Genomic DNA, 25,562 nt, shown 5'->3' with positions numbered 1-25,562 from the left:
CATGGCTGATCACATGGTAAAAAGCCGCTGTGATTGGTCTTTACCACATCACGTGATCAGCTGTGTCCTTAGGACACAGCAATCACGGAGAGCGCGTTCTGCCAGGATGTCATATGACACCCTCCCAGAGCTGCCTGGATGCAGTGTAGCGTTATTCGGCTATCTGCGGTCGCCAAATAGGTAACCAGCTAGGCCTTCATGGCTAATCTTTGAATATCTGGACATGTATACTGCGTATAATGCATTACATTCTACAATGTGTTGGTGTACACGGTATCACAGTGTGCAATGTGTTGCTGGATTCTGCATGACAGTGGACAGCGTATCACAGTGTGCAATGCGTAGCTCCAGCCTGCATGACAGTGTACAGTGCATTACAGTCTACAATGTGTGGGTGTACACGGTATCACAGTGTGCAATGCGTAGCTCCAGCCTGCATGACAGTGTACAGTGCATTACAGTCTACAATGTGTGGGTGTACACGGTATCACAGTGTGCAATGCGTTGCTCCATCCTGCATGACAGTGTACAGTGCATTACAGTCTACAATGTGTGGGTGTACACGGTATTACTTTGTACAGAGTATTACAGTGTGCAATGCGTTGTACACTGCAGTGTGCACTAAAGCATTTTACACTCATGCACTGTACACACTAACGCATTTGACATTTCTAGTGTGCAATGCGTTAGTGTGCAATGCCTTGGACAGTACAATGCATTTGCAGTATTGGTGTATGTTTATTAAGCACAGATAATTCATCTGATTTTAGTTATCAAGGAGAAGTCTTCTCTGTCCCCCTGTTTATGAGGTGGAGGACAATTGTTTTCCGAAGAGGAGAGGAGACATTTTTTCAAGGAGATCTGTATAGATTTCCAGAGATATGTGTAGATGGTTGAGGGGCTGCATGTGATCTCCGGAGATAATTGTGATTAATGATCACCTGAGTTAAACCAGTGAATGAAAAGTGTAAAAAAACATGGATTGAAAATAATCTGCACTGACCACTGTGCTTTGTCAAGCCACATATTGGCACATTCTGGTGTTACACAGATGCGATGTGAAATTTGCAGTGTTTTCTGTGCAAGCGCTGCACCGCATCACAACCGCAACCCCTTCATGCCACCTGCTGCGGCTTTCTAGGTGAAGTTACCAACACACCAATATTGGTACACAAAGCGTATTGCGATTTGCCAAATTGGATGGCATGCCTATTCACACCCATGTGCATACCCTGAAAAAGGGTCCTGCACATTTTTGGCCCGGATGCGGTGCAATTTGAGGTGTGCAAAATGTTTGTCTCTAATTGCAACGCACACAAATTGCATGTGATTTGCCCAGGAGTGCGGTGTTAGACCACAATGCATGTATGTGAAGCCAGAATAAAAGGATGTGGATTTTGTCTATTTTTACTTGCGCATGTTAACATTATGTAAGTGCATTTTTCTTCTGTTTAACATGCTATAGAAATGCAACATGCATTTGGATGGAGTGTTTTTGTATGTGCATTTTGGAAGTATTCTAAACACACATTGACCCTAGGGCCACAACATATCTTATGCAGGCCATAGATGGGTCGAAAATCGGCCGATTTTTCGGCCGAAAATAAAATCGGCCGATTTTCGGATCGTTGGTGGGCTATTTGTTCGGCCGTTTTTCGGTATTTTGGCAGATTTTTTTTTTCGGTAAAGTTGGAAAAAAACGGCCGAATTTGCCGATCGGCCGATTTTCGCGGCAATGATGGGCAAATCGGCCGATTTTTTTACTGATAAAAAATCTGCACATGAGCAGTGACCTGCAAGAGGAAGACAAAAAGAAGAAAAAGAAGAAGAGGATGATGATGATGAAGATGATGAAGAAGAGGATGATGATGAAGAAGAAGAAGAAGATGATGAAGAGGAAGAAGAGGATGATGATGAAGAAGAAGAGGAAGAAGAAGAGGAAGAAGAAGGATGAAAAATGAGAGGAATTCCAGTATGGCAAAAAGTGTCCCTGCAGAGAGCTCCGCTATTTCTTTGACAGTTCCTTGACATTTACAGCGGTTGCAACATTGTATCTATTTGTTTCCGAATAAAAACATCTGTATCCGAAATGGATACAAATACATTGTTGCAACCGCTATAAATGTCAAAGAACTGTCAAAGAAATAGCGGAGCTCTCTGCAGGGACACTTTTTGCCGGCTGTAGACGGGATGAAAATTCACACTATAGAAACAGTCTAGATGTGTTCCTGATGGGTTTTTTTCATGCCCTTTTGGCATGCATGTTTAGTGTGTTCCAGTACATTTTGGATGCGTTTTGGACATGTCTACATTGCATTTTTGTATCCCTTCCACTTATTTTTTTCTATTTTCTTTGTATTCAATGTAGTTAGGGACATGTGCGTTTTAGTACATTCAAGGACGTTTCAATGTGTTCCAGTACAGTTCTGTGCAGAAACAATGCAGCGTGGTCAACTTTGTTTACAGCACCTGCAATGCATTGAAAATGCAAGCGCTGATGTGAACTATGACATTGACAACCATATAACCTTCTTTCTGTGCGTTTGTGATGCTGAAAAGGCAACTGAAACACATGTAGTGTGAACTGGCCCTAAAGGTTATTAGAGGTCAGGGAACAGGACTGACCAGGAATTGTGAATTCAATCAGACTAGTGGTGAGATACAATCAGCAATTGTATAATAATGTGAGATCTGAGCTGTAGCTGATAGAAAATGAGACACATTCACTTGATCAGTAAATAGATAGTTAAAGAGTGGGGCGGTGATCCATAGATTTGCATATGGGACAGGTGATGATGGGGTGGGGGAGGGGGTCAAGTTGTATAAGGAGACAGATTTAAAAGAGAAAAAAGTTACAATGAAATATACACGGCATGAAACTTGCACATGACCTAATTGGCAGAAGAACAGTACGCAAGTAACATTCATCCACTTTCTAGTCATTAGGCAAAATCATAATTGATTGATCAATATTCCTGCCACAACCCAGAAAATTGATCTCCATTTTTTTGGGATGTTGCCAAGACTGGGATTAGAACCCATGACCCAAGTGCTGTAAGTTCTGAGCTCTAACCACTAAACCACTGTGGGAAACACAGTTTGAGTTATAATGTAGAATAGTTACATTGTTTAAAAATGATAAAGCGAGCGCTGGTCAAATGATATAGACTAGTAAAATGGTCTTACACAAGATAAATATAACCACGAACAGTAGTGCATGAACTCGTGAAAGGTCATCCACCCTTGTGACAGTGTACTACACTATTGAGCACCTTTCTGGCTCCTGTGGCTGAGCTAATTCCTCCCCAGGACCATTTGGGCACCCACCCTGATGGATGGATGGATGGATGGATGGAGCTGGATGACTAACCCATAGCTGCCAGCATACCGCTGCACCCCCAGATGTGCGATGTGTATAACCCATGCACATTAATACTTTTGTTCTGGTGAGTGTAGACCAGTCCCAAGGGTGGTTTACCTTTCACGAGTTCATGCACTACTGTCCGTCACGGAGAGAACACATGTGCCATTCATAGGCACTCTCTGAGTTGGTACTCTCACACCAAGGACATTCCATTATTCAGGAATAATTATATGAACTTATTTTAGCACGATTTACCAGTTTACATCATTATTGCAATTCTTTACACTTTTTGGTTTTTACATGCGTTCATTATTGATCACATGCATTTATAGCACTGCACTTGTCTTTAACATAGAATAGTTATGTGATTAAAGAGAATGAAGATATATAACTATATTGGGAAATTAGAAGTATATAAATTATTTGAGATATAAGTGTGAAAATGTTTAACATTTGAAAATAGAATGTATGACATTCATTAGTAAATGCAATACTTTCCTGATCATTTTGGAGAAACAGCAAAAAAAAAAAAAATAGCAAAAGAGAATTTTCAGAATGTAATAGTACAGCTGTATTAGAATTTTCTATCAGAAAAACGCCAATGTTAATAAAGCCCGCGCTTGTGCGCCATCTAGCGAATATATCCGGTATTGCACCTAAAAATGTGCCAGACAGGATACCTCATTCACTAATGGCAAAGTAGTCAGTAGACGCTCGTTAATGAGCTTGCTAGACGCTGGTCAGACCACTGATTGATTGACCGGAGTCTGCCTGAATGGTCAGTCTCTGCTATTACACTCACATCTTAGTGAATCAGGGCCTTAGTTTCATATGGATTCATTTTGAATATATTTGCAGTGATTTTATTATTTATTGCTATCACTTAGAACACTTTAATATTCCCGGTAGCACTTTATTATTTATTTACACTTTTTAGTATATATTTATATATTTATAATATATTGAATATTTTGAGTTTATTATTGGATCGTATATTGCACAGATATATATTTTGCACATATTTTTAGCACTTTCATATATCCATTACTATATATAGGATTGCAGGTTTAGCGCTGCACTTTATATCATTTATTGTTATTCACTCATTTTGGTAGGAGGTTTTGTGTCAGCGGCTTGTGAGATAGGGCCCCATTCCTAGCGCTGGAGGTTCATCCTTTCAGTATATATATATATATATATATATATTGACTATGGGCAAAATTGTAGCATTTCAAATCTATGTCAATATATTTGGAAAGAATATTTTTAAAATATATTTCAAATATATTTTTCTTCCATGTGGGTAACAGCTTTTTTCTAGCTTTTTTATTTATTCTACATGTACTGTAAAAACACCAATAAAATGCTTCTAAATGCTACTAAAAAACTGCTATCACCAGCGTTTTTTATCCAGCATTTTCCCTGGGCTTTTTTAGCTTAAAAAAACACTAGTGTGCATGGAGTCTCATAGTAAGGTGAGAGAGCATCTCTAGAAGAATCTTTCAAGGTATATAAGGAGAATAAACTGTTTTATAATAACAGTGGAGGGCTTAAAAAGGACTAAACATTCTCCTTCTGCAACCAACACAAAGAAATCTATTTTGGGTAATACATTAGAGGAAAAATCCTATGGAGCTGGGATTTTCACTGAGCACAGGTAAGCTGGTAAGTGATTGTATGGAAAAGATGCAGCTTACTTAGAACTGATTTTTAAAAGGCAAATAGGCTTAGTAAATGTAGGATAAATTCAGTTTGCAAATCATCCAATCATGTTCATGGTTAAAAAAAAAAACCCCAGTATTATGTTTGCACATGTTTGGATAATGGAAGTCAGCCTTCACCTAATTCACTAAGATAAGGGAAAATTACCCTGCAAAGTGAAAATGACCTTGCAAAGTGAGCAGCCTATTCACCTTCAGTAAACCAACCCCATTGTATTAGTCACCAAGAGATAAGTAGTATATTTTATTAAAATATTACCTTCATGTTCTGTACAGCACAGGTCTGGAAAAGTGGCGTCCCAAGGCAGGTGCCACACGGGGTGACATCGGACCCGCTCCATGAGAAGGTAATTTGTAAAGCAAGCAAACGATCCCCACAGGATGTTTCGGATCTGCGGATTGGGGAGCATAATGGATCAGACTCCAATCCAATATGCTCAGTCCGCAGATCTGATCCATTCTGCGGGGATCATCGGCATGCAACCTATACAAGGTGACAACGGACCCGCTCCACAAAAGGTAAGTTGTAAAGAAAGCCGACGATCTCCGCAGGATGGATCGGATCTGCAGATTGGGGAGCATAATGGATTGGATCCATTATGCTCAATCCACAGATCCAATCCATTCTGCTGGGATTTTCGGAGGGGGTGTCACCAAGTGTTATCGCACTGGGTGACACCAACCCTAAGGACACCCCTGGTCTGAATATACATGTATGTTAACATATAAAGATTTGATTAAGTTATAACAATTAATAAAATTCAAATCAGACAGAAAGAACATCTACTTTTGGATGTCTGGTCCTGATCAGGGCGTGGCGTGATTTCATTTTCCTCTGGTCCTGGAGACTGGGGAGAATCTAGGTCATCATCGGTCTCATCATCTGAATATGGTAGCTCCTCATCATTTGGACTTTCTGAATCTGCACTTGACAGTCGTCCACCTCTGTCCATGCTGTTCACCAAGATTAACAGGTCAATACACTCAAAATCAATATTTTAGCACATACCAGGTACTATCTGATGGGATGAGCCACCAAGCTTTTTATACACTGTATACTGTGGCCAAAAGTTTGTGAAGGCCTTACCATCAAACCTATATGAGCTTGTTGGACATCCCATTCCAAAACTATAGCACTTAGTGTGGTTTTGCTAGTCACTAGGGCCACCACCACCACATTTTGCAGCTCAAGAAGCGTACAATCTAAGGTCCCTAACTCACATTCATACATACATATATTAGGGCTAGTTTATACAGGAGCTAATTAACATACCAGCATGTCTTTGGAGTGTGGGATGAAACAGGACTACCGGGAGGAAACCCACGCAGGCACAGGGAGAGAACATGCAAACTCCAGGCAGGTGATGCTGCGGTTGGGATACGAAAACAACTACCCTAGTACTGACAGGCGGAAGTGCTAATCGTTTAGCCACTGTGCTGCCCTTAAATATTAGTCTCAGCATGCTGTTAGGAAGAGAAAGCAGAGTGCCAGAGGGACAAGCTCATCACTCTACTATTCACTGTCCTGGTGCAGGAGTGAGTCCTGAAGTATCTGGCTCAGGGGAAGTTTGTTGAGTGATACTGGCTCTCAGACTGAGGACATCTAGTGGCAGAAAAGAAAAGTTCTACAAGGGAAATCTCTGGACTTAAGACAAATGTGTTTTTGTTATTTTATCATTTAATGGACTAATCATTTTTTTCGAGTTAAAGTTAAACAAAGCCCAAAAAACCCCAAAACATTGCTGGCAGCTAGGCTTTCACTGCAGAAATAATGTCTCTTGTGCTGCAAATGTGTCTGCCTAGCCTACCAGCAATGGCATGTGAAGCTCAGTGTCATGCTCCACATTCCTTTGATCGCGAGATAAAGTGACTCCTATGTGCGCACATGGGAGTTATTTTATCCCAGCCCAGTCAATCAAGGTGGCCAAAGAAACCAAATCCAGAAGACTGTTTCAGTGCTGGAGAGGGTGGTTTGGCAGGTAAGTCAGTTGTGCATACTTGCACATTATGGCAAGACTCCTGATCCCTGCATCAGTCAAAGGCAATTAAACAAGAAATAATGGAAATATGGAAAACTTTCATTTCTTTTTTTCCCCTTCTGCCTCCGTTGCTACAAATACCAGCTGATATGCTTTGCATAACAAGAGTGGCTGCACCCACTGCTGTGTTAACTGAAGCTTTTGCACAACAAAGTCTTCACTGAGAAATGTAACACCAATATTGTATTGTATAGGTGAAACTCGAAAATTAGAATATCGTGCAAAAGTTCATTTATTTCAGTAATGCAACTTAAAAGGTGAAATTAATATATGAGATAGTGTCAGGAATGGACTCGCCAATGGTGGTCGGACTCACCTGCCTTGTGGGGTGCAGTACCAAGGCTGGCCAGCGGGTGCTCTCAGCAGCCAGAATCTCACTCCTGCAATCAGGCCATCACCTGAGGCTGATTGCAGGAGGTGTATTTAAGCAAGACCAGGCCTGTGATCAGGGCCTTGGTGTATGTTTCCCATGAGCCCCTGTACCTGCATCCTGTCTGCTTCTGCCTGATCCTGATTCTGCTTTGATCCTGACTCTGAACGAACTCCGCCTGTCCTGACCTCGGCTATTCCTGACTACTCTTCTGCCTGCTCCTTGTACCTTGCCTGCCCATTTGCTACCAACCCGGCCTGCCCGACTACGTTTAGTATTGTTCTTATTGTTATCTGTTGGAGGTTTGGTTGCACTGTGTTTATGTTTAGTCTTGCACTGAGTTTATGTATTGTTTAGTCTTTAATAAATTGTATTGTTTATACTATACCTGAAGTCTGCGTTTCCCTGTGTAAGTCCACACATCTCTGGTCATACCTGGAGCCCTGACATATAGACTCATTACATGCAAAGCAAGATAGTTCAAGCCATAATTTGTCATAATTGTGATGTTTATAGCTTACAGCTCATGAAAAGCCCAAATCCACAATCTCTGAAAATGAGAATATTGTGAAAAGGTGCAATATTCTCGGCTCAAAGTGTTCCACTCTAATCAGCTAATTAAGCCATAACACCTTCAAAGAGTTCCTGAGCCTTTAAATGATCTCTCAGTCTGGTTCAGTTGGAATCACAATCATGGGAAAGACTGCTGACCTGACAGTTGTGCAGAAAACCATCATTGAAAACCTCCATAAGGAGGGAAAGCCTCAAAAGGTAATTGAAAAGAAGTTGGATGTTCCCAAAGTGCTGTATCAAAGCACATTAATAGAAAGTTATGTGGAAGGGAAAAGTGTGGAAGAAAAAGGTGCACAAGCAGCAGGGATGACCGCAGCCTGGAGAGGATTGTCAGGAAAATGCCATTCAAAAGTGTTGGGGACTTTCACAAGGAGTGGACTGAGGCTGGAGTCAGTACATCAAGAGCCACCACACACAGACGGATCCTGGACATGGGCTTCAAATGTCGTATTCCTCTTGTCAAGCCGCTCCTGAACAACAAACAACGTCAGAAGCATCTTACCTGGGCTAAAGAAAAACAGACCTGCTCTGTTGCTCAGTGGTCCAAAGTCCTGTTTTCTGATGAGAGCAACTTTTGCATCTCATTTGGAAACCAAGAACACAGAGTATGGAGGAAGAATGGAGAAGCACACACTGCAAGATGCTTGAAGTCCAGTGTGAAGTTTCCACAGTCTGTGTTGATTTGGGGAGCCATGTCATCTGCTGGTGTTGGTCCACTGTGCTTCATTAAGTCCAGGGTCAATGCAGCCGTCTACCAGGAGATTTTGGAGCACTTCATGCTTCCTTCCACAGACAAGCTTTATGGGGATGATGACTTCATTTTCCAGCAGGACTTGGCACCTGCCTACACTGCCAAAAGCACCTAAACCTGGTTCAATGACCGTGGGATTACTGTGCTTGATTGGCCAGCAAACTCGCCTGACCTGAACCCCATAGAGAATCTATGGGGCATTGCCAAGAGAAAGATGAGAGACATGAGACCAAACAATGCAGAAGAGCTGAAAGCCGCTATTGAAGCATCCTGGTCTTCCATAACACCTCAGCAGTGCCACAGGCTGATAGCTTCCATGCCACGCCGCATTGAGGCAGTAATTGCTGCAAAAGGGGCCCAAACCAAGTACTGAGTACATATGCATGCTTATACTTTTCAGAGGTCCGATATTGTTCTATGTGCAATTCTTGTTTTATTGATTGCGTGTAATATTCTAATTTTCTGAGATTGTGGATTTGGGGTTTTCATGAGCTGTAAGCCATAATCATCACAATTATGACAAATCACGGCTTGAACTATCTTGCTTTGCATGTAATGAGTCTATCTCATATATTAGTTTCACCTTTTAAGTAGCATTACTGAAATAAATGAACTTTTGCACGATATTCTAATTTTTCAAGTTTCACCTGTATGTTACATCTGTTTCATTCATCTGTAGATCGACTGAATGATATGACATCAGTTCAAGCAACCTTAGAAGTAAAAGCATTTTTAAATAAATAAAATGTGTATCTATTTAACCCCTTATCACCCCCAATTGACTCTAATCAGTCCTAATTACCTCTTGCTCTCCCTTCTCCCCTTTATTTAGCTATTATTTTTTTTTATTTCTATTTGTTAACCATAAATATTGAAGCTAAAAAAAATATTATTTTTGTAGTTTAATACTGCACAGTATTGAAAAAAAGTGCCTTCACTACTTTGCCATGCTTTTTTTTTTTTTACCAGAAACAAAATTTCAGTGTTATTTTTTTTTTTTTTTTTCTTTTTTCCAAGAAATTTTATTGAGATATGAAAGGCATAACAAGTCATAAACAAATACGGATCGCAGTCCGCGCAAGTCTTTAAGCATGTTCTCCCGTAACGCAGACGGGTTCAGGACATAGAAGTAAATCGTAGCTCAACCTGAAATACAGTCCTAAGGGGAAGGCACCGTATATACCCATAGCAATGATGTTAGCAGTAAGTAATTTATAGAAATACGGGGTACAATAGTCCTAGTGTAGGGAGATCTAAAGAAACAGGACAGTGAGGTATATAGCAATAGTCGTGTCAACTCAAGGCATATATGTCTTAGGATTCCGTACTTGAACATTATAGATTAGATTGGAGGAGTATTGTTACACCTGTGTGTCTGTAAGTACTCTGTACCTTATGAAAAATATAGTTAGTTAGAATATGGTAAAGAGGTGAAAAAGAGAGAAAGAAGAGATGGGAATGAAATGAGCAAGGGAATGGAGGAAGAGTATGAGAAAAAATATCATAGTGGGGCGAGGAGGGACGTAGGGGACGAATACAGATGAAGAGAGAGAGAGAGAGAGGTAGAGGGAGAGAGAGAGAGAGAGAGAGAAAGAAAAAAAAAAAAAAAAAAAAAAAAAAGGGGGGGAAGAGGGGGGGGGGGAGGTGAATGGGGGAAGGATGAGGTATATAACTAAATAGGCATAACCAAACCAGTCATATCAGTTAGCAGCTTCCAGGCTGAGACAGATTCAATCAGTACTTAGAAATACAATTTCGTTAAAGTCCCGTAATGGAACTATTCCTGAAGTGAACGTTCTAGGGGTTTCCGTGTCACCAAATCTCCTCTCGCTCATTCCTTCATTAGACAATGATAAGTATCGGTAGTTTGGAAATGATTCCAACACGCCCAAGTCTTCCTGAATCTCTCGGGGTGTTCTTTTGCCACTGAAATCAGCTCCTCCATCTCTGCGATCCTGATGATCCTAAGAATCCACTCTCGCACGGTGGGAACGTATTCCGATCGCCAATGGACCGGAATACACTGTCTTGCCGCATTTATCATGTGTAAAGCAAGCGACCCACGATAAGTCCGCACAGAAAGTGAGGAATGATGAAGTAGACATTGTGCTGGGGTAAAGTCTAGGGTGTATGTAGTTACTTGAGTGATTATGTCCAAAACTTTTCTCCAGAAGGGTTGCAGCCGCGGGCAGTCCCACCAGATATGTAGAAGAGTACCTGTTGCCCGGGAACATCTCCAGCATAGATCTGAGGCGTTAGGATCAAATTTACTAACCCAAGACGGAACTCTGTACCATCTGGAAAATAATTTATAATTGCCTTCTTGTGTAGAGACACAAATGGAGCCTTTATGCATATGGTCGTAAATGTGGTCCCAGTCCTCTGGTGAGATTTGAAGTTGTAGGTCACGTTGCCAGGCTGAACAGGTCTTCCGCGAATGAGATGTGTTAGTACTTTCAAGATAGGAATAGAGCTTAGATATAACATGCCGCTGGGGGATGTCCGTAAAGCAGAGCTTCTCAAATGCAGTAAGCGGTCTTGAATAGTCTTTTAGATGTGGGGAGTTACGTAAGAAATGGTGTATTTGTCTATACATCCATGGTGTTAGTGTAATGGATGGCCACGTCTTTGCAATGTCTTCTGTAGATAAGAGGCTAGAATCTTCGAAGAATTGACCCACTGTAAGACTCTCATCACGGCCATACCCAGCGAGAAAGGTCGGAGAAATCCCTGGAATAAAGTCCGGATTCAATTTGATCGGAGTAAGAGGGCTCGGAAAGGAAGATAGTTCTTTTTTCTGGAACAACTGAGCACTACAGCATAGAGTGGGACCTATAAGTGGGTGTTCTCGAAACTCGGAAGGGACGTGAGAGGTTTTCAGCCACGGGGAGGTGGAGAGTGGTATCTTTGAGAAATCAGCCTCTACACCAACCCACACCTTACGAGTGTGGTTTGTTGTCCAGTCCACTATTCTGGCTAGGTGACAGGACCTGTAATAACGGTGAATATCCGGAAGTCCTATACCTCCACTCCTCTTGGGCATGGTGAGTTGGGCAAAGCTAATTCTTGGGCGTTTATTATACCAAAGAAAGGAGGTACAGAGCGTTCTATAGGATTTGAAGAATGAGTTTGGTAATTGGATTGGTATTGTCTGCAAAAGATATAATATTCTGGGGAGCACGTTCATCTTTAGTATAGCTGCCCTACCAAACCAAGAAAACCAGGGTTTATTCCATGTCTGTAGGTCTTTGGAGATGTCACGTAAGAGGGGTAGAAAATTTTTTGTATATAATTCCGAAAGATGTGTTGGTAATTGGATTCCTAAATAAGTGATAGCTTCACGTTGCCAAGTAAAAGGAAAATTTGATTTCGCTTGTTTCAACACATCCGGAGTTAATGATACATTAAGTGCTTGAGATTTAGAAAAATTGATTTTAAAGTTAGCCAAGTACTGAAATAGTTTGAAATCTTGTAGCAAGTTTGGCAACGTGATATGCGGGTCTGTTAGGAAAAGAAGTATGTCATCAGCAAAGGCTGCCACTTTATGTAGTTTGTCATTGATCAAAATCCCCTTGATGTTAGCATTATCCTTAATGCAATTCAATAAAGGTTCCAATGTAAGGATAAATAAGAGGGGTGACAAGGGGCATCCCTGTCTAGTCCCGTTGCCAATTGAGAAGGAGTCCGAAAGGTGACCATTAACGCGCACTCGCGCTGTGGGGGCTATATATAGAGACATAATAAAAGTCAAAAAGCGCAAAGGTAGTCCTAGTCCAATCAAAACTGCCTCCAGGTAATCCCATGCTAGTCTGTCAAACGCCTTTTCGGCATCTAAAGAGAGAAAAAATCCAGGTTGTCGCTTTTGAAGTAGCCAGTGATGTATATTAATGGCCCTAATTGTGTTATCTCTGGCCTCTCTGCCCGGAACAAAGCCCACCTGGTCCGGAGATATGATGGAGTCTATAACAGGTAGTAAGCGGTTAGCCAGAATTTTAGCAAAGATCTTTAGATCAACATTTAATAGCGAAATCGGACGATAATTCACTGTAGAAGTTTGGTCTTTATTCTCTTTGGGTATAACCGTAATGTGAGCCTCCGAAAGATGACTCATAGATTGTCCTGGCGTGTCTAATGTGTTGAAGGCCTGTAGAAATGGAAGCGCTAAAATGTCAAGAAAAGATTTGTAGTAAGAGTTGATAAAGCCATCGGGTCCTGGGCTTTTACCAGGTTTCAACTGTGTAATAGCCTGTTGTAGTTCCTGTAGCGTCAAAGCTCCCTCCAATTCTTTCGCATGTGTCCTTGAAACTGGTTTGGGGAGATATTGCGTGAGGAAGGCCTGTATAATGGTCTTACGTGGCCTAATGTCACCTGTTGGTTTGGGCTGTAAAGGTAGGTTGTATAGGTTAGAGTAAAACTCTTCAAATTCCGCCGCGATTTCCGACGATGTTTTCAGTAGGCGTCCATGCTTGGAATGGAGCTGATAAATGTGTCGAGCTGCCTTTTTAGATTGTAGCGCCCGAGCAAGAAATTTGCCACTCTTATTGCCATGTTCATAGAAAAGCTTCTGTTGTAGAGTAAAATTACGCTTAGTTTTCTTCTCTACGACATCGCGGAGTTGTTGTCGTGCTCGATCTAGTTCAGTAGCCGATCTTAAGGCTATAGATCGTTTATGTGCGCACTCAAGTGAGCGAACTTTTTGCAATAAAGAAGAAAATGATGCTTGAGCCCGACGTTTTCGCGCAGCTGAGATTGACATTATAAGTCCACGTATTACACATTTGTGTGCTTCCCACCGTACGAGAGGGGTCGTTTCCAAGGATGTATTTTCTCGAAAGTAGTTTGTCAAAGAATCACGGATCTGGAGGGTAACTGAGGAATCCGTAAGGAGAAATGGATCCAGTCTCCATATTTTGGATATGCCTGGTGTATCCAGGAATTGCAACGTTATCATAATCGGGTGGTGATCTGAGAGGATCTTTGGTTCGATCGAGGCAGACTGCAAGGTATTTAAATCGTTTTGCGAGAGAAAGAAGTAGTCGATTCTAGAGTGGCGTTTGTGAGGAGCAGAATAAAAGGTATAATCTCTGTCCGAAGGGTGAAGGGTACGCCATGTATCATGAAGGAGAAGGTCTTTCAATTCAAGTTTGATTTGTTTGAGTGCTTGGAACGGTATGGAGGAAAACCCCGAGGACGTATCTTCCAGTGGGTTCAGAGCCACATTAAAATCGCCTCCCAGAATCAGGATACCCGATTGAAATGTAGCAAGTAACTTGGTGATTTTACGAAAAAAGCTTACTTGTGCAGTATTGGGACTATAAACATTGACTAGGGTAAGCGGTTTATTAAAGAGGGTGCCTTTGAGAAAAAGGAACCTGCCCTCGGGATCTTCAAGAGACTCAGCAAGGTCAAACGGGAGCGTTTTAGAAAGCAAAATGGATACCCCCTTAGCTTTTACTTCCGCATTAACTGAGTGAAATGCCGTGGGGTAGTTAACATTAGAGAATTTAGGGACTTGGTCTGCTCGAAAATGAGTTTCTTGGACAAAGATCACATCTGCACGTAGGCTCTTCATATAAGTGAGTAGTTGCGAGCGTTTTTCAGGCACATTTAGGCCCCTTGCGTTGAGAGAGGCCACGGAAAGTGTGCGAAATGACTGTTTAGATGCGTGTCTATTAGCCATTATGAAATCTACATGAACTGGTTGCTGGAGGGCTATAAGTGTACTCAATACGTATCGCTGAGGCAGGGAGAGGAAGGGGAAGGCGAAGAGAGAAAGAGAGAGAGAGAGAGAGAGAGAAAAAAAAAAAAAAAAAAAAAAAAAAGGGGGGGGGGGGACGACGACAACAAGGGGGTATCAGAAGAAAAAAGATTAATATAGAGTTTCTAAACTGTTGGAATAGAAACTAAATTATAAAGGAACAGAGTCAAAAAATTAGGTAGAAAAAAAGATAGAAGTGTCAGGTGTGTTTCATATATGTCCGTATGTATGTATTAATCTATGTTCCTTCAACTTCCTTTAAAACTCGACTCCAGAGGCAGAATAGTCCAGCTATTCTCATAGTAAAGCTCCTATGGAATGGTTGTTTGCAAGACGTTGTGTGAGAATCTCGAATAAACTGTCGGAGAGGTGTCAAACCCAGAAACGGCCGTATTAAGAATATACAGTATAGTTCTAAAGAGGCCTAACTCTCCTGAATAAAAGTTGTAGAGGGGGAGTGATCCAATATGATGTGTCCTTGACACATATACGTAGGTGGGAAGTAGCTGACTTGTATCGAGAGATAAGTGGAGTGTAACAGGGGAGGGATGTATGCTAAAAGTATTATATGCAACATCATGATAAACTCAAGGTTGTAGGTAGTCACTTGGACCCTATCAAGGCTCCTAAACAGTGATGTGCAACAATAGGTGTAAAAGTGAATGTATGCCAAAGGAGAAGACCCAATATTTAAAACTGTATGACATAACTTGGACAGTCATTGGAAATACGTTATGCAATTGAGCGTAACCTATTTTACCATATACATATTATGTTATCACGAGTCATATACAATGCAATCTGTGACCTGTCATTTCCTAAAAGATACTTTAAATCGTACCACATAAACACTCGAGTCACTTGAAAAGGGTCTGCATAGGTCATATCAATTTCGGATAAAGATAGCTACTGTACATGAAAAAGTGCATGGCAGGAGCAACATAATCCCATATGCCGAAACTGAGATGTAAGCCAAGGGCCAAATATCTCCTGAAACCGTTTTCCAAAGATAATGTAAGTAATAATCCCAACTGAGGGATTCTAAGTAGTGTTAAACACCCCATCGCCTACAAAACAAAGATAGGTTGCTGGGGAAGAAGCATCTACAATCTGTGGCCCAACGAGTCTGCGACAAAGTAGAGCAGCTAAATGTATAGGGCCAAATTGCACCCATCCACGGAGTGAACTATACATGTGAAAATCATATAGTATGGACTCATACTCCAAATCAAAAATACCACAGTACTCACATCTAGTTAGGAGGTATGTAACATATCATAAACTGAATTGCAGATAGAGGTATCCCAAGAGTTTTGTAAGACCAGCATAATGTAAGGAGAGCAAATAAATAATGCGAATAGACTATTAATATGATATTAGCATTGATCTAATTAAGAGACAAGGGTCAGAGGCAAGCACGTACAGCAGTACACCAAGATGGTACGAAATCCCATGAATCCAGATTATGGTATTATTGTTTAGGATGCTTCAGGAGAGATAAACACATCTCGGTACACCACTGATCCGCACAAGCCCCCATCCCCCGTCCCACCAAAGATGGTATGCACAAGCGTATAGGCTAGTCCCGAGGCAATTCAAGGCTTATGGAGAATTTATCTGCAAGATCAAGACAAATAGCTTTTCAGAACCATAGTATTGCGCACTAGCCAAGCAAAAAAGAGCCCTTCAATACCAGCAGGTACACAACCAATAGCTCCACAGATCCCAACATCTCTCTTTCATAACACAAATAAGGATACCTCAGCCCTTACATGCCTACAAAACGAATATATATGATCGATACATATTACATATATGAAGCTTGGCAATGTGAAGCGATACACATACCCTTGAGAAGTACAGGTGATGTTAGTTATGTCACATAAAGGAACCGTGGATAAAAAATAACAAAACCTACTCGATTCACTAGTAAAGCAGCCTCAGACTGTGGGGGTGTTTATACTCATGAGCATGAATATCAGAAAACGGGAAAAGGTCATTCATGACGCGCCTTACGGTGTGCAGGCGATGCTGGTAAACTGTCATCATTAATAAGCCTTCTTCGTACCGGGGAAGTTGAAGCTGGGTGTGAAGATTTGCGTCGTCTTTCTCCAGATAAGTGGCCAGCAGACTGTGCTTCCATGGGGCTGTCATCTAGCTGCAATTGTAAAGAAGAAGCACTGGACCAGTTAGGTATATCCGGTAAAGGGATATTCAAGGTTTCACAGAATGGTGCAAGGTCTTCCGGAAATCTCATGAGAGCTGATCTCCCCATATGTGTTGCAGCAAGACCAAACGGGAACTTCCAACGGTAGGCGATACCGTTAGAGCGAAGTAAATCTAGTAAGGGGCGCAGGTCTTTCCTACGTTGCAGAGTGAGATGGGAGAGATCCTGAAATAATTTAATTTCCGTTTCCTGGTAAAACAAGCGCTGTTTGTCCCGAGCTCTACGTAATATTTCCTCTTTAAGTCGGAAGTCGACTAGGCAGCAAACTATATCTCTCGGTGGGTCCGTGTCTCTGCCTTTGGGACGTAGGGCCCTATGGAGACGTTCGATCTCAATAGGAGATTCATGCGGTCTTTCCAAAAGATCATTAAAGATGGTTAAAAGAACTTGGGCGAGCTGCCCAGACTCTATTGCTTCCGGTACACCGCGCACCCGCAAGTTATGTCGTCTTCCCCTATTATCCAAGTCCTCAATATGACGATCGAGCTCTCTTAGGTGCATTGAGTGCGTGTCAACCTGCTTGCGCACCTCATGAATAGCAAGGCCTTGCATACTAACTTTATCCTCCACTGCGTCCAGCCTATGCGCCACTGCCTGCAGGTCAATATGTAGCTCAGCTATTGCCGCTGAAAGAGTCCCTTTAATATCTGATGCAACCGCTTTCAAATCCCCGATGGTGAGAGGGGGAGGTTCGACATGTCCAGGTATGGCCGCTGTTGTGGCAACTGTTGTCAAACTAATAGACTGTGATGGAATCTCCTTTGTAGGCGAATGTAATGGTGATGCAATAGAAGAGGATTCTGCGTGATCCGGAGTGTGAGACCGGAATAGCTCCGGGATACTGCGATTAGCAGGACCACCTGTACGGCGAGGGGATCTGGAGCGAGGAGTAGTAGCTTTCTTGTCTGCCTTCCCCATGTTTGCGTCGCCTCTCTGTGAAGATTGCGTAGCCCCACCTACGTGTGTCAAGGCTCACGGTATTATATTGCCATTTTCTTTGGGGTCAAGCTGGATCCCCCAGAACAGATATGTGAAAATGAGAATAGGTAGTTTACAACAGGCCCAGAATTGCACTATATGCCTCAGCGTGCAGGAAAGGATAAGCGAAACAGGGGGGGTCAATGGTTTCTGCTGTGCGGACGTACGGATACAGGGATTACCACAGCCTTCCCCTTATATGAATCTGTATGGGACGTCTGCTATAGGCCTATCCTCAGCACAGCTACCTGTTGTAAAGGCTGTAGCAAGGCCTCTACAATATGCCGATATTTCCTGGGTTTGTGTGGGGGGTGACCCAATGGATCGGGAAGTGCTGGCAGTTCTCTGTGGGAGAAGGAATGTACTCATGGATAATATGTCTCCCTGGACTGAAAATGCACTCAGCCTGTACCCTGATGGAAGAGGTCCTGGGCTCACTAGGCCTCACTACTCCACACCGCCCCTGTTTCACATATGGGGGGAGGGAGGGTGACACTTATATTCCTGTCGTCCCGTCTGGAACGGAGGGACGACAGGCGGATCGTTCACTGAACGAGTGGGAGGGGGGGCGACCAGTCCTCCCCCTTCCCACCTCTGCCCCGCGTGCTCTGTCACCACCGATCGGCCCGATGTGAGCCGGAGGACTCCGCGGCTCCACCCGGCCGCAACAAGGCCACACCCGGTCACTGCCTCCGAGTGGCGCCAACAGCGCCCGAAGCTGCCCAGCAGGGAAGTCGAGGGAACGGGTGAGTCACGCACTCACTCCCGCCCTCTGACGTATGGTGGATGCCGGTGAACTCCGCGGCTCCACCCGGCCGCAACAAGGCCGCACCTGGTCACCGCCTCCGAGTGGCGCCAACAGCGCCCGAAGCTGCCCAGCAGGGATGTCGCGGGGACGGGTGAGTCTCACACTCACTCCCGCCCTCTGATGTATGGTGGATGCCGGTGGATGAGGAGATGAGCCGTCGGAGCTCCAGTTCAGGCGACTGGTCCGATCGCCATCTTGGACACGCCCCCCAGTGTTATTATAATTGTGAGGACAAATTATAAAATAAAATGTGTTCTCTTTATCTGCAGTAACATAGTGAGAGCGCTTTCATCACTCTCAAGCTGCCATGGCTACGTATATGCAATAAGTGGTTGGCAAGAGGCTAATGAACCCGTTATGGGCTGCATCTAATCCAGAAATGAGAGAAACAAGGTAATCTTAGAGAATTTTGATAATCAAGAAAATCTCAGATTTGCTCAATCTCCTATATATCTATGGCCCAAATCATTCAGTCCATGGAGAATCAGTAATATCATGGTGAATTGGGCAAGAAATTGTGTTGTATCCAGGGGCAGACTGACAAGTCATGGGGCCCCCTGGCAATAGGGAATTATGGGGTCTCTGTGTCCTCACCCACACTGAAAACCACACCCAAAAAAGCCTATGAAAGGTACTAGGGGCATCTCATGGGGCCCCCTACTGACCCCAGGCCCTCGGGCAGTGCCCAATTGGTCAGTCCGCCTCTGGTTGTATCCACCACATTCCTTTCAGGGTTGACCACAGTTACTGTAGGGTGCTATAGTGAATTGGTGGATGGAGCCACCATACAATCATAGGAAAAAAATGACCTCCACCATCACACCTTGGTCTTGATCATCTTGTCCTTTATTCATATAAAGCAATGGGCATCACAAGAAGACCACCGTAGAATCCCATTTACCTCTGCCTTGAAAAAGGTATCCTGCAAAGTCCTTAAATGTTGTCCTGTGAAGCCCACTACCTTATGAGAATAAAGGAGATGATTATCACTGGACCAAGGTGTGATGTTGAAGATCCTTATTCTACAGTGAATTAGGTGAAGCACAGGAACCAGAATTTTCTGAAAATGATGTGGAAAATATGAGCTGATTCACGCAGTTCTCTTCTCTATGGCTCATTCAGAAATGTAAGACTTTTTATTGTTACAAGTAGAGATGAGCGAAGTATTCAAAAATTAGATTCGGCTGATTCGGCGAATTCGAGGAATAAATTCGATTCGATGTGAATATATTCACTGCGAATTTAACTTATAAAAAGGTGTTTCTAGGCTTCAGAGAGCCTTTATATTAGTGCAGAACACTGTACCTTTAATTTAAATGCCCTTGGAGTCTGCTGGGGAAGAGAAATAATACTGTCAGTCAGTATGACATGCAGATGAGTGCCGTCGATCTTAGAATCACCGCACACTTCACTCATTTGGGCAGTCACGGGGCCAAAACCAGAGTGTGGAGCCACAGTGTGGCGGTGGAGGCAGCAGCAATGGGAGGCCATACAGCACCCTATGACAAAATGGAACCCACCAGCAGTGTGAGGAGACCTGAAAGTGGCACATGGCAGAGTGTGGCGATGGAGACAGCAGCAATGGGAGGCCGTACAGGGACCCATGACAGATTACGGGCCTGGCAGCAGCATGAGGAGGCGGTACAGGGGCCCATGACAGATTACGGGCCTGGCAGCAGCAATGGGAGGCCCGTAATCTGCCAGCACCCTATGACAAAATGGAACCCACCAACAGTGTAAGGAGACCTGAAAGTGGCACATGGCAGAGTGTGGCGATGAAGTCAGCAGCAATGGGAGGCTGTACAGGGACCCATGACACACTCTGGACCTGGCAGCAGCAAGAGGAGGCGGTACAGGGGCCCATGGCAGAGTGGCGAAGCGTAAGCAGCTTAAATTGAAGGCCATACAGAGGTCTATGTTAAAAATAATAACATGTTTGGGGCATGATTCATGGCGGATTTAGTCAGTTGTGTCAGGAACTGGTGGTTTGAAATCCAGACTAATCCACGCCTGATTCATTTTCACAAACGTGAGTCTCTCCACACTTTGGGTGGACAGTCGTGTCCTCCGCGGAGTTACAATACCTCCTGCCGCACTAAACACGTGCTCCGATGCCACGCTACTGGCCGGGCATGACAGCCTTTCAAGGGCAAATTCAGCTAGTTGGGGCCAAAGGTCAAGTTTCGTTGCCCAGTAGTCAAGGGGATTGTCTACCTCGGTTGGCAGGGTGCTGTCCAAGTAGGCCCGAGCCTGTTGTTTGAGGTCCTGCTCCAGGTCCACCTGATGCTGCTGCTGCTGCGGCTGGTTAGTAGTTTCCTCACTGCGCTGGTGAAGAAAGCTACTCATCATCGACTGCAGACTGAGGCAGCTGCTGCTGGTGGAGCTGCCACTGCTCCTACCACCCCACCCCTCCCCTGCTGCCATGGCAGCGGAACGCGAGCGCACAGGGCCCACAGTGTCTGAGGATGGACGTTGGCGCAGAAAGGCAGAGACCAACTGACTACATAGGTGGTTTTTATAATACGTTATTTTGGGCTCCCTCTCAGCAGGTGTGAAAAAGGCCACCATTTTTGAACGGTAGCGAGGGTCCAACAAGGTGGACAGCCAAAAGTCATCCCTCTGTCTGATGGTTATTATTCGGCTGTCGCTACGCAAGCAACCGAGCATGCTATGGGCCATTTGTGCCAAGGAATGCGAGGGACTCCCTGCCTCCATCTCCACAGCATACTGCCACGGTGCGTCTGGGTCCTCTATCTCCTCCTCCTCTACCAGATGCTCCTGCTCCTCCACTCCTGTCCGCTGAGTGGAAAAACCACCCATTTCACTCAATAATTCCTGAGCACAAATGTCCTCCTCTACCTCCTCCTCTTCTTCCTGTCCTGCCCCCACAGGGGTCATGTGGCGTTGAGATCTGTGCGCCACGTCTACCGCACCCTGACCAGCCATTGTTAACAGCATTTGTTCCAGGACGTGCAACAGAGGAATGACGTCGTTCATCCCATAGTCCTGCCGACTCACGAATAGCGTGGCCTCCTCAAAGGGCCTGAGCAAGCGGCAGGTGTCACGCATGAGCTGCCAATGGCTGACATCGAAGTTACATAGGGGAGTACCTTTATCCGCTTGTAACATCAGGAAATCGGTGATGGCCTTTCGCTGTTCGTAAAGGCGGTCTAACATGTGTAGGGTTGAATTCCACCTTGTTGCAACGTCGCAGATCAGGCGATGCTGTGGAATTCCGTTCTGCCGCTGCAGCTCAAGGAGGGTGTGCTTTGCGGTGTAGGAATGGCTGAAATGCATGCAAAGTTTACGTGACATTTTAAGGATGTCTTGCAGTGGGATGGTGGATTTTAGGAACTGCCTGACAACCAGATTGAACACGTGAGCCATGCATGGCGCATGGCACAACCTTCCTTGACGCAGAGCAGACACCATGTTCTTTCCGTTGTCGGTCAACATGGTTCCGATTTTCAGTTTGCGCGGAGACAGCCATCTGTCGATTTCTCTGTTCATTACACTCAGAAGTTCCTCCCCTGTGTGACTACGTTCGCCAAGGCATACCAGGTGCAGCACAGCGTGACACCGTTGCGCCCTGCACATGTGATATGCCGGTCGGGTAATGGGACTTGGCACGTGGGTGGCGGCTGAGGACACGGCGGAAGAAGAGGTGGTAGAGGCGGACATCTTTTGTGGACCAAGGACGTGCAAACGTGGAGGCAAAAGCGGCGTGACCTGTCCAAGTTGCTGGTGCAGCTGTGCCGGCACCACGTTCACCCAGTGGGCCGTAAATGACATGTACTGTCCCTGACCGTAGTTACAGCTCCACACGTCGGCGCTGCCGTGCACTTTGGCAGAGACCGACATGCTCAAAGACTGGCCCACCATCTCTTCTACATGAGAATGCAGGGCTGGCACTGCCTTTTTGGCGAAGAAATGACGGCTTGGCACTCTCCACCGCGGTGCGGCACAAGCCATCATTTCTCGGAAAGGTGCTGAGTCCACCACTTGGAAAGGGAGGGACTGCAGCACCAGCAACTTGGACAGGAGGACGTTCAGCTTTTGCACCGTCGGGTGCGTGCTCGCAAACTGTTGTCTCTTGGAAACGGATTCCAAAAAAGACTGCTGACGGAATCCGTGAAGAGGAGTAGCAGGAGAATGAGCATCTGAACAAGCGGAAGATGCCAACGAGCGACAACTCCCCTCAGCAGAGGTGTTGGAGCCTTGACTGGCTGATAGAGGGCGATTGACGTCGGGTGACGGAGCAAGTAACGGAGCGGGTGATGGAGCGGGGGCTGGGGCAGGCAGAACCGCCGTATCTTTATCACGGTTTTCCCAGGCCACCAAATGGCAACGCTGCATATGCTGACGCAACGCTGTAGTCCCAACATGGGCCCCCTGGCCACGTTTGACTTTCTGGCCACATAGTCGACATACGGCTACGTTTACTTCCTCGGGCGGCTTGACGAAAAATTGCCACACCGCCGAGTAGGAAACTTTGCCCCCGATACTCCTCACTGGCTGACTGCTACTTCCTCCGTGCACACCGGCACCACTACTGGCCGTGGTGGTAGGCTGCAGTGGAGCTGGTGCTCTACTCCGTGGCCGTTTGCCTCCACTGACACTGCTGCGACCCTGCTGCCTCCTGGGCAACCCACCGACTGTTTTGCTCGCTGCCAAGCTGGCACCCTCTTCTCCTGATGATGCGGAAGCAATAGCCTGTACTTCTTCGCCTGGCTGCTGAAGAGGCGGATGTCTCCCCCCGTTCCTGACTGCCCTCTGTTAGCTCTTCCTCACTGTACAGTGGGGCTGAGCCCACAGCATGCGATACTTCGCTTGGTGAGGGAACACCAAAGGACAGGGGCAGGTAGAGGACACGTGATTTCAGTGGGCTTGCTCCCGGGCCATGCCAACTAACGGTTGTGTCTGACGTACCCACCGACCGTTGGCTGTAGGTGTCAGAGGTGACCTGGGAAGAGGAAGACGACCGAGCCAACCAATCGATGACGGCAGGGTTGTCGGTGGAGACACGACCGCTGGATGACACCGGGAGCACTGGCCTCTGGCTGCGACTAGTGCTGCCTCGACCCCTTCCTCTGCCGCCATGTCTGCTCGCTCCTAAAACATTGCCTCCTCTGCCACTCCTCTGCATGTTGTCTGACATACTCTTTAATTCAACGATTCTGTGTCCCTGAGTAACAATTCTGTGTCCCTGAGTAACAATTCTGTGTCTGTCCCTGAGTAACAATTCTGTGTCCCTCAGTAATAATTCTGTGTCCCTCAGTAACAATTCTGTGTCCCTCAGTAACAATTCTGTGTCTGTCCCTGAGTAACAATTCTGTGTCTGTCCCTGAGTAACAATTCTGTGTCTGTCCCTGAGTAACAATTCTGTGTCCCTCAGTAACAATTCTGTGTCCCTCAGTAACAATTCTGTGTCTGTCCCTGAGTAACAATTCTGTGTCCCTGAGTAACAATTCTGTGTCCCTGAGTAACAATTCTGTGTCCCTCAGTAACAATTCTGTGTCCCTCAGTAACAATTCTGTGTCTGTCCCTGAGTAACAATTCTGTGTCCCTGAGTAACAATTCTGTGTCCCTCAGTAACAATTCTGTGTCCCTCAGTAACAATTCTGTGTCCCTCAGTAACAATTCTGTGTCTGTCCCTGAGTAACAATTCTGTGTCCCTGAGTAACAATTCTGTGTCCCTGAGTAACAATTCTGTGTCCCTCAGTAACAATTCTGTGTCCCTGAGTAACAATTCTGTGTCCCTCAGTAACAATTCTGTGTCTGTCCCTGAGTAACAATTCTGTGTCCCTCAGTAACAATTCTGTGTCCCTGAGTAACAATTCTGTGTCCCTCAGTAACAATTCTGTGTCCCTCAGTAACAATTCTGTGTCTGTCCCTGAGTAACAATTCTGTGTCCCTCAGTAACAATTCTGTGTCCCTCAGTAACAATTCTGTGTCCCTCAGTAACAATTCTGTGTCTGTCCCTGAGTAACAATTCTGTGTCCCTCAGTAACAATTCTGTGTCTGTCCCTGAGTAACAATTCTGTGTCCCTGAGTAACAATTCTGTGTCCCTGAGTAACAATTCTGTGTCCCTCAGTAACAATTCTGTGTCCCTCAGTAACAATTCTGTGTCTGTCCCTGAGTAACAATTCTGTGTCTGTCCCTGAGTAACTATTCTATGTCTGTCCCTGAGTAACAATTCTGTGTCTGTCCCTGAGTAACAATTCTGTGTCCCTCAGTAACAATTCTGATTCCCTCAGTAACAATTCTGTGTCCCTCAGTAACAATTCTGTGTCCCTGAGTAACAATTCTGTGTCTGTCCCTGAGTAACAATTCTGTGTCTGTCCCTGAGTAACAATTCTGTGTCTGTCCCTGAGTAACAATTCTGTGTCCCTCAGTAACAATTCTGTGTCTGTCCCTGAGTAACAATTCTGTGTCTGTCCCTGAGTAACAATTCTGTGTCCCTCAGTAACAATTCTGTGTCCCTCAGTAACAATTCTGTGTCTGTCCCTAAGTAACAATTCTGTGTCTGTCCCTGAGTAACAATTCTGTGTCTGTCCCTGAGTAACAATTCTGTGTCCCTCAGTAACAATTCTGTGTCCCTCAGTAACAATTCTGTGTCCCTCAGTAACAATTCTGTGTCTGTCCCTGAGTAACAATTCTGTGTCCCTCAGTAACAATTCTGTGTCCCTCAGTAACAATTCTGTGTCCCTCAGTAACAATTCTGTGTCTGTCCCTGAGTAACAATTCTGTGTCTGTCCCTGAGTAACAATTCTGTGTCCCTCAGTAACAATTCTGTGTCCCTCAGTAACAATTCTGTGTCTGTCCCTGAGTAAGAATTCTGTGTCTGTCCCTGAGTAACAATTCTGTGTCTGTCCCTGAGTAACAATTCTGTGTCCCTCAGTAACAATTCTGTGTCCCTCAGTAACAATTCTGTGTCTGTCCCTGAGTAACAATTCTGTGTCCCTGAGTAAC

At 44.7% G+C, this 25,562-nt stretch overlaps 1 protein-coding gene across 1 annotated transcript in view; it reads right to left on the bottom strand.

Moving 5' to 3' along the window:
* LOC149457638 (phospholipid-transporting ATPase IC-like) overlaps window positions 1–25,562 on the bottom strand; it is a 145,018-nt gene that overhangs the window by 106,895 nt on the left and 12,561 nt on the right. Inside the window, exon 2 of the mRNA XM_089683443.1 lies at window positions 5,873–6,039. Within this exon, the coding sequence (XP_089539569.1) occupies window positions 5,873–6,038 (166 nt within the window). The 5' untranslated portion in view covers window position 6,039. The remainder of the gene's footprint in view (window positions 1–5,872; window positions 6,040–25,562) is intronic.

The sequence above is a fragment of the Staurois parvus genome, unplaced genomic scaffold, assembly GCF_062004578.1.
Source record: "Staurois parvus isolate SC_StPar_1 unplaced genomic scaffold, SC_StPar_1.0 ptg000310l, whole genome shotgun sequence".
Lineage (NCBI taxonomy): Eukaryota > Metazoa > Chordata > Amphibia > Anura > Ranidae > Staurois > Staurois parvus.
This window is presented reverse-complemented; position numbering and strand designations above follow the sequence as displayed.